Raw genomic sequence first — 15,842 nt, forward strand, 5'->3', positions numbered from 1 at the left:
AAAGCCTTGACTTTGAGCAGGCAGCGCTTTCATGTGAGGACTCAAGTGAAAACTCTCACTTAGTGTCCTTTTCTTTTTTACTCCGCAGCCCCCTCTGTCTGTCTTTGAACCCCCAATGACAACACACATCATCTTTCATAAGACAGGAATGTGTGTGACCTGGTAATGGGTTAAAGGGAAAATGGCAGAGCGAGAAAGAGAGAGAGAGGTGGGGTCTGATAAAGAGGCAGTTTTATGATGGCTCTGGGAAACTCTCAGATTTCCATAAGACAGACTAGGCCAAGTTTCCTCTGTCAGTGACCACTCCTCCCACAAAGGACACACACCCAAGCACACACTCATCCATACACACAACTCGGCATTTAAAAGAGGAAGCCCCTATGATCTCTATGTGAGAGGGAGGTACCAGCGAAAGCGGTGAGAAGCCTTCGTCCACACACACACACACACACACACACACAGATGCAGGTATCGTGTGTCCTCCCTTATCAGCTGCTCTTTCTCCTATTGGAAAAATGTCTCACTTCTTTTGTCCCTCTTCCTCTTTTGTTTGCCCATCCATCTGTCATCATTGTATTTGAATTGATAACGCCCCTCCGTGGATATCCAATTATTAGCTGTGTTTTTATTTTTGTTTTTCACCACAAGGATGACAGAAAACTTTTGTGAAGTTTGACTTTTCTGCTCCCGAGTTTCCTTACTTGGCCTTCCCCCTCCCTCTCAAGCGTCCTCTGCCTTTTTCCTCTTAAAACTCACTTCCTCCCTCTTTATTTTCTGCTTTTCCTGCCACTGTCTTTCCGTCTCCCTCCTTCCTGCTCTCTCTCTCTCTGCATCTCTCCTGCTCTCCATCCATTACAAGAGCCACAGAGAGCTGAGAGCAGATGCTGTCTGTCCAACTGCCTTGCCCCATAGCATTGTGTGCTTCACCTCTCCTCCACCCCCCTCTCTCCCTCGTTCCTCCTCTTCACTTCCCTCTCGGGGCTCCATTTATTCTCCACCCAGAGAGGCTAATGTCTGTTTTCTCCTCCTCCTCCTGCTTTTCCCCTCCCTGTCTTGCACTCCTTCATTCCTGTTCTTTTTTGGGTTTCTCACCACGTAGGGAAGCGTGTGTTTATGTGTGTGTGTGTGTGTCGGGAATGGGGGGGTGGGGTGCCTTTGACCGGGGCTTGACCTCAGGGAGTTTGAGGTGAAAGGGTCACAGCCGTTGCACTGGATGCACAGGGACAGATAGACATAGAGATGCAAATGTAAACATGCATAAACATACACAAGTACATAAATGCACACAGGTGTGGTGCTCTCAGCGAAAGGCTCTAGGCTCGTCTTTGAAGAGCGATTGAAGACAAAATAAAGGTAGAACAGAGAGAGAGAGAGATGAAAAGCTGGCGGTATAGATTTAGGTTCAGAGCTGCCAAAAATACTACCGATACAATTTGCCAGTGGGTTTATGTCAGCAACACACACACACACACACAGACACACACACACACATCCTTTTACCTGTTTTCTCCCCCTAGTACCTGCAGTATCTCCCATCATTCCTCTGGTCTCTCTAATCCATTGAGAAAAAGGTCTTAGAGCATTGAACTCCCCTTCATTTATCATGCATGCATATTACAGTTGTACAGCATGCTGTCATATGCAGCAATAAATAAAATGTACAAGCATTTGCTGTCCTTGTATACACACATGGACGCACCTGTTCATCCCAACAGAGCCACACTACCTTCATTTCTACAGAGATAAGACAGTATAGAAAAGGCTAATTGTAAAAGCAGTGATAATGACCTGAGGAGAGAGAGCCTCATACCTATCATTTTAAATGGAAACTACACCTCAGATTTGATAAGTAATAAAGATGGAGATTCAATAAGAAAATATGTCAGTCTCAGATTCAAACATGTCACAATACTGTAGTCATGTATATGTTAGAATTAATAACTAAGACATGCTGATTGGATAAAGGGTCAGTTAACATCAATGACCAAAAAATAGATATCTGGTTTTAATGCAATAAAAGTAGCTAAAGCATTTTTTTTGTGGTGCCCAAAACCTTTGAAGATGAAAAATTCATCAGCAACATGTCTCTTGAGAAACTGTGTCCTTGTTTCTCCAGATAAACAACCGAACAAGCAAACAGAGAAACTTTGAACAGTTTTCCTCAGAACAACTTTTTACTGAAGAAATAGTTCCCATGAAAACTACAGACTGATTTTTTGTTACAAAACTTGGGCTAATAAAACCAAAACCATCTGCAGGGTAAGATATCACTACAAGTAAGCGAGAAAATTGATTCTTTTTGGGGTGAACCAACCCTTTAAAGAGACTGGCAATAACATGAGTGAGTTTTCTATATTCAGTCAGTCTTTAAAGAAATATACTTCTCAACAAATCTTCAGATATTACCCTGGGCCTACACACCGCCATGAGTGTCATTTGCGAGTTGTCTTATGGCTTTTTAATTCTCTTAGCGAGAGGAGTTAGGGGAAGAATAGAAAGCAGGATCATCTGCTTCTCAGTGAATAGCCGGGGGCTATTGAGGGCCCCCGCTTGACGTAGCCTGACAGGTCTTTTCTTCACCATGTGGTGTGTGTGTGCGCGCGCATACGTGTGTGTATGTGAGAATAAGCCACTTTATTCTGCGTGCTGATTAAATGACTAGAGCTGTGTGTAGAGCCTGGGGCGCCAGGGGTAGTAAGGAATCACTTAAACATAAAGAACTACATGATCCCCTCTTTCCTTTTCTCACCTGCTCACACACACACACACACACACATAAATATATCCTCTCACTGCGCTCGACAACACTTGATTCTCCCTCCTCCCTGCTTTTCCATCACTAACCCCCCTTCATCCTCCTCCCTCCTTCTCCCCTCTTCTCCCTCCTTCTTCCCCTCCTCCTTCTGTCCCTGGTCACCTTGTGAGGGGCAGCCTGCTCTGTGGCACAGCTGCTGATTATGTCATTATTTCTGGACCATTTTGGTCTCCCTCCGTGTTTGTGTGTTTGTGTGTGTGTGTGTGTGTCTATGTGCGCGTGTGTGTGAGACTAATGAAGCGTGGCAAAGGGACTCATGCCAAAATGACCAGGGCGTGCTTCAGAGCTGCAGATGTGTCAAAGCACATACACACACAAACACACACACTTCCCCTTTCCCCTGCTGATGCCAAACTCTCCCTCCTTCAATCCAATCTGCAGTTTTGTATTTTTCTTTCTTCTCTTGCCATCTTGTTTCCTCACTTACCCGTCCTTCGTATCTCCTTCTATCCATCCATCCATCCTCCCTCCTTCGCCGCAGCGACTTTGCTCCTCCATCCTTTATTGTTTGCCCGTCCACCCACACCCTCCTTCCTCCTACCCTTCTATTCTTCCTCTCCCTCCCTCCCTCTGTTCTCCTCCTCTCCAGATGTCCTTTTCCTATCTTCCAGACTCCCTTGCTCCTTTCTTTCCCTTCTGCCTCCTGCTCTCTTGGTCTCCCTGAGCCGGGCTGACTTCCTGACCTCCAGAGGCCCCATTACACTACTCCATGACCCCCCCTCTTTTAGATCGCTTTCTCTCAGTCTGTGTCCCTCTATCCAAGCTCAGACAATGAATTTTTAAGTCTCTGAATAAGGGCTTGAACTGTGATTTTTGGGTTCCCCTGCTGTTTGCAATTCTTCTGTGTACAGATTATTTTTATGTCTGTTGTCTGTGATTCTGGCTCAGCTTTAAATAAAGCCAGGACCCATGCCACAACCCTCTATTTCTATAAACCAAAGGGGAGGAAGGAGATGTCAGAAGAGGCCCCCAACATGATATGAATTCACAGCCTGTGTGTGTATGTTGGGGTGGGGGTTTGAGGCAAGGAAGTGTAGAGGGAGGAGCAAGGAAGATGGGATAGGAGAGCGGCTCCATCAGCGTCTTTGACCCTGTCCTGTCCTTGACTCCCTAGCGGAGGTGCACCTTGAGAAGAGCCCATGTGACGCTAACGCTCATACTCACACTCACATACACACACCAGACGGCAACACACACACACACATACACATACATGTATACGCTGCAAACCCTCAAGGCTCCATGTTCTCAAGGCTATCAGTGGAGTGAGGGTGGCTGGTGTTTGCTCAGCTTTGGGGCCTGTTTCCCGTCCCAGCAGTATCTGAAGCACCGTTAGAAACTTCATGAATGAGAGATTTGAAGAACTGAGGAGAATCTAGGAGAAGTGTAAGGTTGTGAAAGCGAAGAGAGTGGAAAAAAAAGGATCCACTACAACTCTGGCCTTTCTTTTCCTCATTAGTTGGTTGGACTTTTCAGCCATGGCACAGTCTTATCAGTGGGAGAGGGGGTTGGGGTAGGAAGAAGGGGGACATGGGTTGTGTTTGCCTAAAGTGACAGTGTGGGCCAAGGGCTTATCAAGGCCTTTGTAGATTATTGATCGGAGCAGATACGTGAGGCACCAGGGCCTATGTGTGTTTGTGAGAGAGTGTGTGTTCGAGGTTCGGAAAGCTCTGGCTTGACTCACTGAAATGTCACCGGCCAACTCAACTTCAGTTTCAACTCTTGTTTTTAAACGTGTGTTTCACTGTAAGCAGAAGTGAGACTCATCTTAAGATACAGTCACTTTAAAGACACATATTACACATGAACACCAGATGACCCCACACAGATTCAGCGTACTACAAAATCTATAAATTCCCTGTCACACACACCTTTACAGTGGCTGAAAAACCATGGGAAGTGTTGATGTTCCCAGGCAGAGTTGGGGTTAGGAATTAACCTGGCTGGCAGTGGGGGCTCATGTTGTGTCCCTGCATTTCATCCTTCAAGGCTACTGCTCACAAGCACACACACTCAATTACACACACATACACGCACAGCGTTATCTTCCAGGGTCTCGTCTTGTTTGGCCAACGCTGTGCAAATAGAAGGTGCAATACATCTCCTGACAGTTCCCAAAAGCAAGGGGGGGAAACACGTTGGCCAAACAAACAGCCAACCCTGAGTCACCGAGAGAGAAGAGATTTCTCAGGCTTTGCCCAAACACATGTAAAGACACACGCACTTGCACACAGCGTGTGTGTGTGTAACAGTAGCCTTTATTTGAGGGCTTGGGCCTTTGGCTACCTTTTTAAACGTTTGTCTAAGCAGTCTTAAGACAGGGGCCGCTGCTGGAGTGAATAGCTCCCAGCAAGCCGTCCACAGGCTCCTATTGTCCTCCGTCATATTTTATTATCTCATCAAAAAGCAGGAAATCCGATTCCCTCTCTCTGAAAAAGAGCTTATCCTTCTGTCTCAAAGCAACCTGTCACAAGAGAGGGAGATGGAGAGAGGTGGAGAGAATGGGGGAGAGAGTTGTGAGAGAGAGGGGGTAGTCAGTGAATGAGAGTGATTAACTGCCTCATCGCTGTCTCTTGTCAGAGAACTCCCTCTTTCTTTCTTGATATTTAAACAACACAATGCAAAGGTTATGAGGATATATGCGTAGAGACCAGCTTTATACCTTATCTTCTTTTCTTTTTGATCAATCGCCTCTGCTCGTTCTTTTTTCTCTTCCTCTCTCTCTTTCTCTGCTTCCTCTCTTCATATAGTGTTACACAGGGGAAGCGCTACAACAATATCTCTTTTCATGAAAGCTTTTGTTTTTTTGGACCCCCTGCCACCCACACACACACACACACACACACACACACACACACACACACACACACACACACACCTTCCTGTCACTGTAAAATCACTTGTTTTCCACAGTGCCGTAAGACTTTATCAGCAGAAAGTTGTGTACATCTGTATGTGTGTGACACATGAAGACATCAACCTCAACCATGATAGTTTTCTTATACTTCCTGCCACGCATCCCCTAACCATGACCGAGCAGGCTTGCGCTGTCATCTTCAAAAGTTTCCTTGCACACGTGAAAAAAATCTTGAATGTTCAGCTGTATCCATTTCAGATACCGTTTTTCGAAAATATTTTCATGTGAGAAAACTACAGGTAAAAAGTGGCTAAAGGCTAAAATGGAGATTTTTTTTTAAAGTAAAGCTTAGTGTGGACGCATAGTCAGTCACCTCGTTTGCCTTTTCCAGGCGTCACACCTCACACACACACCCAACCCTCTCTCCCTCTCTACCATTTTTCAGCCCCCTCCTCCTTCCCTCTCTCCTCCCCTCTTTGTACATCTGTCCTTTAATTTTGGGCTCTGCTGAGAAGTTGTTAAAAAGCCCTATGAAATATGTATGAAGGATTGTGAGCCACGCGATTGGCCCCATTTACCGGACAGCAGAGCGAATGAACGGCCACACTGGATAATCCCCCACAATGCCTCTGGAACAAAGGCCCAACAGCTGACCCTAGAGAGAGAGAGAGGGAAAGAGAGAGAGAGATGAAGAGAGGGGAGTGTGTGTGTGTGTGTGTGTGTGGTGGTGGGGGGGGGGCAAGGGAGGGGTTGCAAACAGTTAAGGCTCACTGCTGGTCAGGAGGCTGCTCGCTCACATACACAACTCACACGTACTTCACAAAACAAAGGCTGACGGGACAGGAATAACTCCCTCTGTTCTGTCGCTGCGCTCTCTCTCCTTAGACTCTTCTCAGCCCCTCCTTCCCTCACCATCTCTCTCTCCCTCCCTCCCATTCTCCCTCTCTTGCTCTCTCAGTCAAGAGGATCTGAAATACCAATACCCTTTTCTCCTTGACATTGCGTTCTCCTTGCAGTCAGCGTTTTGCTGTCCTTTTATAGTCAAAACGTCAGGAGAAATTCCATGCAGGAATATTCTTAGTAATGCGGCACTCCCTGCGTCTAACGGCTACCGCGCTGCACTGGCCCGTTAGCCAGGTCTTTTGGGAAAAGTGTGCGCATGCCCGTATACACACATACCACTCGCACACAAAGTTGCCCTCGCACTGGGGTCATTGTGCCAGTATTCCAGAGACGACAGTAGCCCAAACAATGAATTATACCCACTTCTATCCCACTCAAGGGGAATTCAATATTTGGGGAATTGGGTTAGCTTGTGTTTATTCTCTCTCTCTTGCTCTCGCTGTTGAACACACACATGCACACACAAACGCGTAGAGCGCACAAGCTCCTTATTCACGACTCACCTTTTCACTCGAGCAGTGGACAGAGATATGCACACACGCTCACACACCAGACACACGGGCATCTTAGTCTCCATTCATCACCCTGAGGGGGGTGGGTGACTCTCCCATGTGTGCATAAGTGTGTATATGTGTGTGAGAACAGGCATGCCTGTGTGTGTGTGTGTGTGCGTGTGTGTGTGTGTTCCAGTGGCCACTAACCTTGCTGTGTCCTGACACTCCTGATGAGTATCTGCAGGACACTGGAGGAGAGGAGAGGAGCGGAGTGGCACTGTCAGGCATTTGAGCAAGCTGCTGCTGCTGTATATGTGTGCATGTGTGTGCGAAGGTGTGTGTTTGTGTACGTGTGTGTGTGCGAGCACCAAGGGAGGCGGGCAGGGAGACAGTCAGCATTATCCAAGCAGGTGACCCCTGAAGGCTGCGTCGCCCTGGAGCTTTGAGTCGAGGAAAGAGACTCAGCCAAATACACCAAGGTAGCTTGTGTGTGTGTGTGTGTGTGTGTAGCAAGCATTATGTAGAGCTCTGCCACAGTACAGGATGTGTCATCTCCTTGGCACAAGGAGGTGTGTGCGCTGGTGTGTGTGCTCACGCCTGTATGAGCACGCGCGTGTGTGTGACAGAGTGTTGGCTTGGGGGAAGGTGTCACAGATCTTTGCCAGACTAATCATCTCCATGGTGTCGGTGAGCGCTGCTGTCAGGGACACTAAAGAGGCGGCGTGTCTCCCCGTTCCCAAAGCATTTAGTACTTCCTCTTTCGCCAGCACCTCTCCGCCGCTCTTCACTCGGCTCTGCTGTCTTGTTTGGTCACAGATTTACAGTAGGACTCATAAAGATGTCACGCTCACCGTGTTATAGGGAGGGAAGTGGGAGGTGTGAGAAACCTGAGAATTCGCAAGAAGTGACTTTTCTCAGGCCGACGCCTCAATTGGCTTTTAAGGAAGTAGATACTCAAGAGACGGGAGATTTATGGTTTTACATCCACTGTGAAAATATCAGCATAAGGATATTGTGAACCCCAGCACTTACTGCAAAATGAAATGAAGTGGAAGAAATTATTTAAGACCTGTTAATTTTCTGCATACAATGTTAAGTGACTGGCAGTTGGAGCACTTTAAAGGCTTGGATCAACATGAAACTGTCTTGGTTGAATCGTCATGATGAATGATGAGCAACTGTGGTAGTAAATATCTGTATTTATCTGTAATATTTATCTGTATATTACAGTATTGTTAAATGATCAGGGAGACTCCTGTGTTATATTTTTATCATGGTTAATCATGTGCAAAGGAATGACCGTTTCTTTCTTTCCATTGTCTATCAAGGTCCCTAATCGCTTCCTGGAGGTGGCTGAGATCACACTGAGAGAGTTCTTCAATGCCATTGTGGCCGGCAAAGACGTCGACCCGTCCTGGAAGAAGGCCATCTATAAGGTCATCTGCAAACTGGACAGTGAGGTCCCTGAGATCTTCAAGTCCCCCAACTGTCTCCAAGAGCTTCTACACGAGTAAATCGATTTCTCCTCCTCCTCCTCCTCCTCCTCGCTCGACGCTTTGCGCTTTTTCCCCCTCTGGTTTCATAGAATTTCAGAATGATATTCTCTTTGTTTTATTTTTTTCCCTTTCCCCACTCTACTTTTGATTTCCTGTTTTTTAATTTTTTTTTTAATTTTTTGAATGTATGAAAGTTATGAAGTAGCATTCCCAATCTGAAGCCCCTGTGGCAGTTCCTAAATGACCTAGCTATTGTGTTGTTGTTCTTATATGATAATTATCATGATGGTTATTATTTGTTTTGTTTTTCTATGATTCTGCTGAACTGAAGAGACTCTAATCTTATTGGGTGTTTTTTGGACCGTGTGAACCCTCATCCGTTTGGCCTGTTGTATGATCAACACTAACTAGGTCCTCAGTGTGGGGAAGGAGTTTCTGAGTTACACTACTAAGACCATAAGCTGGGTTCCTTATAAACTTCACTCGTGACACCCAGGGGTATCCCTGCAATCCAGTGGGTCTCCCACACAATGAACTGTCCCTGCAAAGTGGGTGCCCAATAGACTGTGCTACTGAAGATGTCCCGAACAGGACAGTCACACACACACACACACACACGCACACAAGAACCAGGCCTAGTGAGGTTATTGACTGGACTAAGACTGGGCTCGTGGTACTGGTCTGTACTGGTCTGTGGGACTTGGACTGGTTTCAAATAGCTACTGAGCTCTACCATGTTTTGAAGTGTGTTTTCCCTGCAAGTAGGGCATTGTGTTTATTGGGTGTACATTATTATTTTGATGAACATTATTATTGTTGTTTATGATTATTATTATTTGTCATCACTGCTTGCTGAAGATTGGCACTTCGAGATTTGTTTGTCCCTGGATGCCGTTGCAGAAAAAAATAAATTATTGCTATTAATATTATTCCAAAAGAGTTTAGATTCTGAAATATTTTGCCCACATTTCCTCTTTCCTCCATACTCTGTTTCTGTTTATTCGTCACTGAAGTGAACTTTGGATCTATTTTCTTTGTTTTGTTTTGTTATTTTTTGGGGGGTTTTTTTTGGTGGTCGGGTCTGGGGCAGAATGCCTGGAAAGTGTTTTTGATTTGGGGGTTTTGAAAATGGGCTTCTCCATTTGCTTGTAGTGACAAGCCTGTGCTGCATAGGACCAGTCTGACAACGCTAGAAAGGGAGTTAGGATGCAGAAACACATGAAGTAAACGGTGCAGAAGTGTGGCCTTTTAGTGTGTCATTTGCTGTCTTTTTAATGGCTAAATTTCTGTAGCCACTCCAGCTTTGGCAAGTAAACTGCTGCCACCGAAAGAGTCATTTGTTCAGCTGTCAACAAAATTGTATTCATCTACTTATCTGTTCAGGAGTGGTGAACATACACGATAATAACTGCAGAGTTTTTTTGTCTTTTGTATAATAGCACTATTTTGACTAAAAAGCTCATGTGTGAGATGCAGTCAGCCTGTTGATATGGCAGGCTTTCATTAACCTATACAAGGTGTAAATTACATTATGAAGTTATTTCAATAGCAGTTGATACTTGAATATATCACAATACTGTGGCAATCTAAAGTACAGTGTCGCTGAAACAATAGATAATTGAATACATATGAACAGAAGCATCATAGAGAGGAAGATAATTCAAGGAGGGCAAAGAGAGGTGAATAATAGCTGAAACACAGGCATTCATTAATTTTGCTTCAAGTGGAATTTCCCCCACAAATAACACACACACACACACACACACACACACACACACACACACACACACTGCTCCTTCCCTCCACGTTCACCTGCCTTTGAGTGATCTAGCTCCTCTCTCAATGCAACAATACAAGGTCGAAGGTGAGCACTCACCCCAGGGGTAGATGGAGAAGCTCTCAGCACTACAAAGAGCGGGGACAAAGGCACAGCGCGAGGAGCAACATGCACCTGAAACCCTCCGCTCTGTCCCTCCGTCCCACACTGGCAGCTTTTTAAGACCCAAAGTGTGATTCTGTTTGAGCCACTGTGCAATGTCAAAAAAAAAAAAAAAACGCCATTCCTTTCACTTCTACCTGAGATTCTAATACCAGATTTTCCACTTGAGTTGTACGTGTATATCTATAATTTTATGACTTACATCCGCCCTCTCAGGCTTTTAAGAATTTTTATAAGCAATTAGTCTTAGCTGCCCTTTTGACGAGGTAAGTTTGATGCGATGAGAGGAGCAGAATACTTTCTGGAGTGCGTGCAAGCTGGCTGTTGATCTCACCTTGGCGACATTGGCTTATAGTGTGTCTGTGTGTCACAAAAGATCAAAAGGGGCAGGTTGCTTAACCTGCTGATGTGTCTAAGCGAGACAAAGCGCCTGACAAAAGGAGACAGCGAAAGACAGAGAGCTACTCCCTTCATTATCCCCCCCTTCTCCTCCTCTTCCTCCCTCAGAACAGTGTTCTTCTTAAGATCCGGAGCCCTGAGAGAGCGAGCCGGACACCTTTCTCACTGAAGGATGGGCTAGGCCCTGCATGTCTCAGAGTCTCAAAGCACCAGCCAAGGGCTCTAAAGCGCCACAAACAAAGGGGAAAGGAAAGGACACTTTTATCTGATGCACAGATTATTATCGCTCCACACCCTCCCCCTTCCTGCAACCCCGCCCTGAAGTGAAAGAGTTCCTGCGCCTAAAAAGATTAATTCAGGATAATGAAGACTTATGTGCAAAAAAGGATTAGAAAGACCTTAATACCGCGTTGAAAATATTTTTGTCAAGTTTTCCTTTTCTGGGGTCGTTTGATTTTTAGCATAACATTATTAAAATACATATATAGTCTTTTTTAAGAATTGTAAAATATAAATCTATGGGAAAAAATATATACTGTAGTGGAAGTTCTTTGGAAGGCACTGTTAGAAATTCTTTCATAAAAGAAAACTTGAGGGTATTTTTAGTGACGGCTTTGTTTAAATCTGTATTCTGAATAAGTGAGTTGTTGGTAGATTAGGAGCAATAGGTGTAGGTTTTTTGCAGGTTTTGTGACCAGTTTTTCTTTTGGTTTCTTTACCTTTTTGTATATTGTGCTGAATGGCTGTCTTCTCCTTGAGATCAGAAAAATAAACTTGGAATCTGTTTTCAGAGTATGAACTATTGTTGTTGCTACTGTAAATACTGTCAGGATGAAACAAAGAATAGCTGTACAGTTTTTTCTATTATCACTCAGAGTGCTATGGGGGTGAGAGTGGTTAAAAAAAGAAAGGTGAAAACAACAAAAAAAGAGAGATGACCCATTCTCTCCAACTGGACTCATAACCACTCTTCCAAAAAAACCCACAGAGTTTTTTTTGTTTTTTTTTCCCTGCCATGCCTTTAACGGGGGTCTGTTTCCCGTCGGCAGTGCCCTTGAAGTTGCACCAGCATCCGTTTCTTTAATTTTTGCTGACAGAACGATGCTTCATAGGCTAGCGGTCGGGTAATGATGATGTCACGGAGTGGCCCGTTGGCAGTCTGCGGACCCGGTCTCGTCCAAAAAAACAAGGGCAGACGCCGCCGACGCAGCTCTAGATTTGACCCAGGAGAGAGACAGGAACTCATTGTCATCAGAAGACTAGTGTCATGGAGGGGGCACATGTTGTATAGTAACAATTTTTAAAAAAAGACAGAGAGAGAGAGGGAGAGAGACTGCAGATAGAAAAAACAATTTATACAATTTTTTTTACCGGGTTCAAACAGTTGGGAAAAGTTTGGACTTTTGTGGAATTTCTGTACGCTTTGCATTGTGCGTGTGTTTGTGTGTGTGTATGTGTGTGCGTGTGTTGATGTATATGAGTGTGTGTCTGTGTGAGAGAAAAGACCTATTATGAGAACCTGTGAACCAGTGAGTGACACAATTCTCAACACTGTGGCCCCTCCCCCACCCCTGGGATCGCCATCCTGACATGTAAATGATTCTCATTAAGCGTTGGCAACGTGGGTTTGGTGTGTGTGTGTGTGTGTGTGTGTGTGTGTGTGTGTGTGTGCGTGTGTGTGTGTGTTGCGATAATTTCCTCTGATCTGTTTTCTGACCTGTTTGAAAGGAGTTTTTGTTTCTTGATGCTTTCAGTAATAATTCTTTTTTTATTATTATTATTATTATTACATCGCTCCTCTTTTTTTGTAAATATCAATGATGTGGACTTAAAGTGATAAATACTGCCTTTGTATAACTTAGCAATATGTTATGTAAATAGTGTTTTGTTGATGCTTTTTGTATGACATTATTATTCGATGCTAGTGCAGTAATTCCAACTGGAACAGCCATGTGTCAAATACAGTCTGAATAGTTACACACAGATTGTAAAATTAAACTCATGACATGGCTGCTTTTTTCTGTTATTGGTGTCTATTTGTCTTGCAGATTTTGTGTAATTTATTGGTTTAATTTATCCTAATTTATTTGATGTTGTTTTCTTTTGTTTTGTTGGGTTTTTTTTTTTCAAACAGGGAAGGCTGTACTGCATTTCATTAAGTAGAATCCAAGTTTAAAAGATTTTAATCCTACCTAAAAGTGAATTTTTAAAAATAGTATTCCTAAAAGAGCTCATTCGATGATAAATGGAGATCTTGGCAGCTAAATGGAACTGGACAGTTTAAAAAAAAAAAAAGAAAAAAGGTTGTTATGTTTTTGTTCCTGGACAGGGCCGAGGGTGGGCTAGAAAGCTGAAACTAGTTTGAAGCAGTTTTGTATTTTCTCTTGAGATTTTTTTCCCCTGTATTGCTTTGGCCCAGCCCAAAAACAACCAGTAGTCAAATTGCCTTTCGTGCCTTCACCCTCTATGAACTGAATGTATGTGCAGTATATATGCAAGCTTGTGCAAAATGAATAAAAAATGGAAATAAAAATGAAAAACAGAGTAGAAAATGTTTGATGTATGTCATTTATTAATATCACCTTCAATACATATTACATGGACAAAGATATCATTTTTATAGTGTGTGTGTGTGTGTGTGTGTGTGCGTGTGTGTGTGTGTAATGTGATAATTACTAATAAGAATTATTAAGTTAAATAAAGATAAAAAATATATATATTACAGTGGTGATGATTTGCCTTGACTATTTATCTTATTTATCAACTTTTTTTTTTATCACCAGTGGATCACTGATCATACTGTGTGTATTTACTGTATAGATCATTTGTCCAGTGTGAGTGAATCAGAGCTGCTCTACTCTCTGAGTGATCCAGCACGTTAATGAGCAGTTTGGCTATGGAGTGCCAACCTCCCGTTCTAGTTTTCTCCACAGGCTCCAGCGAGGACTGCAGATGCCGCCTCATCATTCTAAACGCAACAATTGCCATGCTGAGGGAAACACGCACACACACTCACCCATATACACACATACAAATGACACGATTAAATCATGTCTTCAACCTAAAACTGTCACATTTTTTAAAAGCTTGTGAAATTAATTAATTGTGTTTTATCAATTTCTTTAATAAAGGCTTAGATAAAAGTTCACATTGGAAAGACAAGCCTATGGGAAATGGAGTTTGTTTGAACAAATCAATTCTCTCTGTGTGTGTGTGTGTGTGTGTGTGTGTGTGTGTGTGTGTGTGTGTGTGTGTGTGTGTGTGTGTGTGTGTGTGTGTGTGTGTGTGTGTGTGTCAGTGTCTGTGGTTTGTTTAAATTAGTGAAATGTTTAAATATGCAGGTACAAAGGACATTTAGTAAAAGCCAGGAGAATCTAATTTTCTTCTAAAATGATTTGTGATTACATATATCAGCAACAAAAACAGAGAACAGATTTTGATATAAGATATAGCTTTCAAAAAAAAAAGACTGCTAGTGAGTTTAGAAGTCAGTTTAAAAAAAAAAGGGTTGGTGTGTTTTCTTTGCATCATTTTCCTTTTTTCTCATCATGACCTCTGTTGTACTTTCCACAATGCCTGAATGTTTTCTGTTCCTTTTCTTCCTTTTGTTCTTGCCCGACTGCTTTTCACTCTTTTTGCTTTGATGCTCATTTTTGGAGTTGCTTCTTTTGTGTCTTTCTTGCTTGCTTGCTTTTATTCTTTTTTTTCCTCCCCTCTCTCCCGTGTTCCTTTTCCCTCTTGTCCTCCGCCTGCCTCCCTCTGCTTGCCTTAACCGGAGGCTACAGCTCCTTACGTTGGGCTGAGACAGCATCTTTGTACAACACCGACCGTCTGCTCTGTAATCAAATACCATCTGTCGCTACATCTGAAGACTCACTCTCTCACTTCTTCCACACACATACACACACACACACACACGCAAGCAGGCACGCACTTGTACATGCGCGCAGGCACACACGCACGCCACATCTGTGCTTCCCACTTTTGAACAATGTGTGGTTGTGTGTGTGCGCTTTTTATGTACAATGACCCATGTACTTACAATCATTCCACCTGATTCATTCTTGGCCTGCAGGGAGGAAGTCACTGGAGTCACTTTCACCACTTCCTGTTTTTTCCACCTCTCCCACTGGGGGGGTTCAAAGGTCATTGTCTTCAGGTATCCATGTTTGTTCTGTGGCTCTGTGTGTCAGCAAGACCTTGGCTGCTGTATCAGACAGGAGATAGTGGACTTTAGCTCTTCAGTCTTAGATCAACGGCCCACTATCTCAGAGGCAGCCAGACTTTCCCAATGTTTGCCCAATGTTTGTCCCTGCTCCGGCACAGAAAACGTTGACACGGTCCCCAAGGTCCCTCTCCAGGTCCCTCCTCCCTTCGTGGTCGCTTGTTATCACATGATCAGGGTCAAGAACATTTCTGTGTTAAAAGAGTAGGTTTGTTTTTTTGTTTTTTGTCTCAGCAGAAAAGATTTCTTTGCTCTTTCATCACGCTTTTCTTTTTTTCAACCGGATAACAAGCAGAAAATATTTGATAAATATCACCACACACAAGCACTGATGTAACTCCCCGTGCAAGGGTGACGAAGAACAACAACGACTCAGGAACTCATTTCGATTTCTTCTCTGTGCGATCCTCCTACCAACGACCAAAATGAGCTGTCCATCGTTTGAACCATTTTGACACCTACTCCTGCAAAATGACTGTGGGCTTGAAACTAAAACAGCACAATATTATTGAAGTTTTTCTCAGTCAGAGGACTTTTATTTACCGAGGCAATCTGTATGTATGTGTGCATCTCCTTTTATTTGCCTAAGAGTGCATTTAGCTTATTAATGCACCCTGATTTATATTTTTCACAGAAAAATGACTCCACTTCCAATCAAAAGCCATGAAAACAGATTTACACATTGCTCAGATGGATTCATTCTGCATGTGTTAG

At 43.7% G+C, this 15,842-nt stretch overlaps 1 protein-coding gene across 2 annotated transcripts in view; it reads left to right on the forward strand.

The window, feature by feature from the left end:
- LOC128376967 (prospero homeobox protein 1-like) overlaps nucleotides 1-13,447 on the forward strand; it is a 34,260-nt gene extending 20,813 nt beyond the window's left edge. For both annotated transcript variants that reach the window (XM_053336832.1, XM_053336833.1), the window contains exon 5: nucleotides 8,398-13,447. In XM_053336832.1, coding sequence (XP_053192807.1) covers nucleotides 8,398-8,583 — 186 coding nt within the window. In that variant the 3' untranslated portion in view covers nucleotides 8,584-13,447. The remainder of the gene's footprint in view (nucleotides 1-8,397) is intronic.
- The last annotated feature ends 2,395 nt before the right edge of the window (nucleotides 13,448-15,842 follow it).

This window comes from Scomber japonicus, chromosome 17, assembly GCF_027409825.1.
Source record: "Scomber japonicus isolate fScoJap1 chromosome 17, fScoJap1.pri, whole genome shotgun sequence".
NCBI lineage: Eukaryota > Metazoa > Chordata > Actinopteri > Scombriformes > Scombridae > Scomber > Scomber japonicus.